The sequence below is a fragment of the Medicago sativa genome, chromosome 7 (genome assembly GCF_051527215.1).
Source record: "Medicago sativa cultivar Bolivia chromosome 7, Bolivia_mono, whole genome shotgun sequence".
NCBI classification, from domain to species: Eukaryota; Viridiplantae; Streptophyta; class Magnoliopsida; order Fabales; family Fabaceae; genus Medicago; species Medicago sativa.
The window spans coordinates 73,841,756-73,844,490 of NC_140755.1; the positions used below are offsets into that span (position 1 = coordinate 73,841,756).

The window sequence follows — 2,735 nt, forward strand, 5'->3', positions numbered from 1 at the left end:
TTCGAAAATATTCGAATTTAAATCTTAACTGAAATAATATTTTACTCAGTTGTTGCATAGTGCATAGTGTTGTTGAGCCAATAGCACTTAAATGAGATGTCACAAGTCTCTTCTAGCTTAACGAGTGTTCTTAGTTCGAATCCAGCTTTGGGCATGTAGCAACATTAAAACTCTTAGAGAAAATTTGCCTCCCATTTAGGTCCCACAAGACTCGAGAATTAGTCTCTTTGATTACGTGCGTAGAATACCCAATTCAAAATAAATAAATAATGTAGAGTGTCATAACTCCTAAAGTACCGAGAATGTGATTCCTACCGATAAAAAAATAGATATATGAGTTTTTGTATTGTTGGATATTTACTCTTGAGATTTTGATGGTGGTAAAGTTCTCCTCTACTCGCACAATAACATTAAACATTGGGACCAAAGTTGAATGAGTGGTATCTTCTCACTCTATAAATACTTGATCATTGCATTCATCTCTACACACTTGAAAAGCATTTCCTCTATCAACATTTCCAAATCATGGCTACCTCAGTGCTTGTTAAGATTACTTGTTTCTTTATGCTATGCTTGGTTTTGACCATTCCCTTAGTAAATGCTGGCATGACATGTAATGAAGTGACAGATACTTTATATCCATGTGCTGGGTATGCTTCAACACCCGGTGATGACCCTCCCCCTGCAGGATGTTGCGGTGGGATTAAGGCTATAAAGGATAAAGCCACAACTACCCCTGAACGTCAAAGTGTTTGTGAGTGCCTCAAAACCAGTGTGCTACTCATACCTGGAGTCAATCCTGATACCGTTGCTGCCCTCCCTGAGAAGTGTGATGTTCCATTGCCCTATCAGATTAAAGCTGATTTTGACTGTAGCACGTATATCTCTCACTCTCACCCCTCTTTTTTCAATTTCATATACAAACATACATACACACATCATACCTTTTTCGGCCTTTTAACTAAGATATATGTTTTTATCAGTTTAATATCTAATATGTGGTTCAATGAATCAAATGATATTAAATTACTTTCTTGAGGGAGAGAAGCCACCTCAATATAGCTAGCTGCTGGGCTTCTCAGGTGTCAGCTCATGCGTTGCACTATTGCATGAGCATGTCACACCCTACCAAAAAATTAAAAATAAAAATACATACATACATTTATATTTTGTTAAGTAAATACCCTTAGATTAATAATTTTTGTTTCAGCCATTAAATTAATTCCCAGGGAAAAAACCTTAAATAATTTTCAACAAAGCACATGAAAATAATATGCATTCCCTAACTTCTTATAAGTAGTCCATTAAATAGAGATAATATGTGATCTTCTTAAGCAAAACATATGTCATATGTTTTATGGGCTACTTAAAAAAGGCAAATGTTAACTTGTGCCCTCAAGGGCACATGTTAAAGAACTCATTATAGAAATATACGCATTAAAAATCGTGCATTCAACTTTTTAAAAATAAAATGTTATATTTTTCAATACAAAGTTACTTTATTTGAATTTCTTAACATGTGCCCTTAGGGCACAAGTTAACCTGACAAAAAGATTACATGTTAGTTTTAGGAATCTTTTTAAAGCAAAATAGAGTGCTTAGACATCAACGTATGAAAGAAAAGGTATCCCATAAGGTTGACACCTGCAAACCACCACCTATGTTTTAGAAACTAGAAGAAATTGATATTTGAGAAAATTAATTGAAAATTCGGTCAAAATATGAACTTTTGCTTATAGTCTCTTAACTATGACATTGATATTTGATAAGAACTAATTGAACATAATCTAAATACTATGAGGACTAAAACAAAATAATGAGATTGTACAAGTTTTTGTTTTTTTTTAGAATCAAAGGAATTCAATTTATTTACTAATTACTATAGGGCTTAAATACCACTTTGTTCTCTTAAGTTATTTTTTTAGAATCAAAGGAATGCAATTTATTTACTAATTACTATAGGGCTTAAATACCACTTTGTTCCCTTAAGTTATTTTAAAAGTTGAATTTGATCCTCTAACTTTAAAACCGGTTAATTTGGTCCGTTAACTTATTTTAAGAGTTCAGTTTGGTCCTTTAACTTAAAAACGACCAATTTGGGCCCTTAAATTATGCAAGTAATTAGTGCAACTTGATTCTTTAACTTAAGAAAATATACTATCATATACATCCATTGAGAGACCAAATTGCATTAACTTGCACTTTTCAATGTATAATAACTAATAAATATTTAAAGAAAACTAATGTCATATTCATTTGCTCGTTGCAGGGTACGCTAGTTCAGCAGCTTGCAGGGCTTGTGCTCAATGAATGAATAATTACTTGGTATGCGGTAATAACCAAAACAGAATAAAAGAGATGACTTAATTTCTCTGATTGTAACCAAATCCCAACTGGGGATGTCTTTACCATGTATTTGGATAATAATGAAAATAAACTTTGAAATGCTTCAGCTTAAAATGTTTCATTATCTTGATTATTACTTTGAATTAGTTACATTTACAGTAATCAATCATCACTACAAAGTGTACCTATGTGATGAACGATTTTAATTACGTTGAGATGAATATTTTATTTATAATAAAAGGTATATTGTAATTAAAATACAAAATACTTTGAGGCAGTTTTTTTGAAAATAGTGATAAGTAAAAGATTATCACTTTAATAATTTTATTAATAAAATGGAGTAAAAAATAAAGAAAAACAATGGCTATAATAATCAAATTTGGGTGTGT

At 31.6% G+C, this 2,735-nt stretch overlaps 1 protein-coding gene and 1 non-coding gene across 2 annotated transcripts; both read left to right on the plus strand.

The window, feature by feature from the left end:
- Positions 1 to 501: 501 nt before the first annotated feature.
- LOC146908343 (non-specific lipid-transfer protein 1-like) lies at positions 502 to 2,460 on the plus strand. Its single transcript, XM_085727041.1, has 2 exons — positions 502 to 878; positions 2,270 to 2,460. Exons 1-2 carry the CDS (start codon positions 526 to 528, stop codon positions 2,277 to 2,279), a joined length of 363 nt encoding a protein of 120 aa, XP_085583167.1. The 5' UTR covers positions 502 to 525; the 3' UTR covers positions 2,280 to 2,460.
- Positions 941 to 1,129, plus strand: LOC146908344 (U2 spliceosomal RNA). The gene has a single exon (XR_015020731.1). It is a non-coding gene; the product is annotated as a U2 spliceosomal RNA (small nuclear RNA).
- Positions 2,461 to 2,735: the final 275 nt, after the last annotated feature.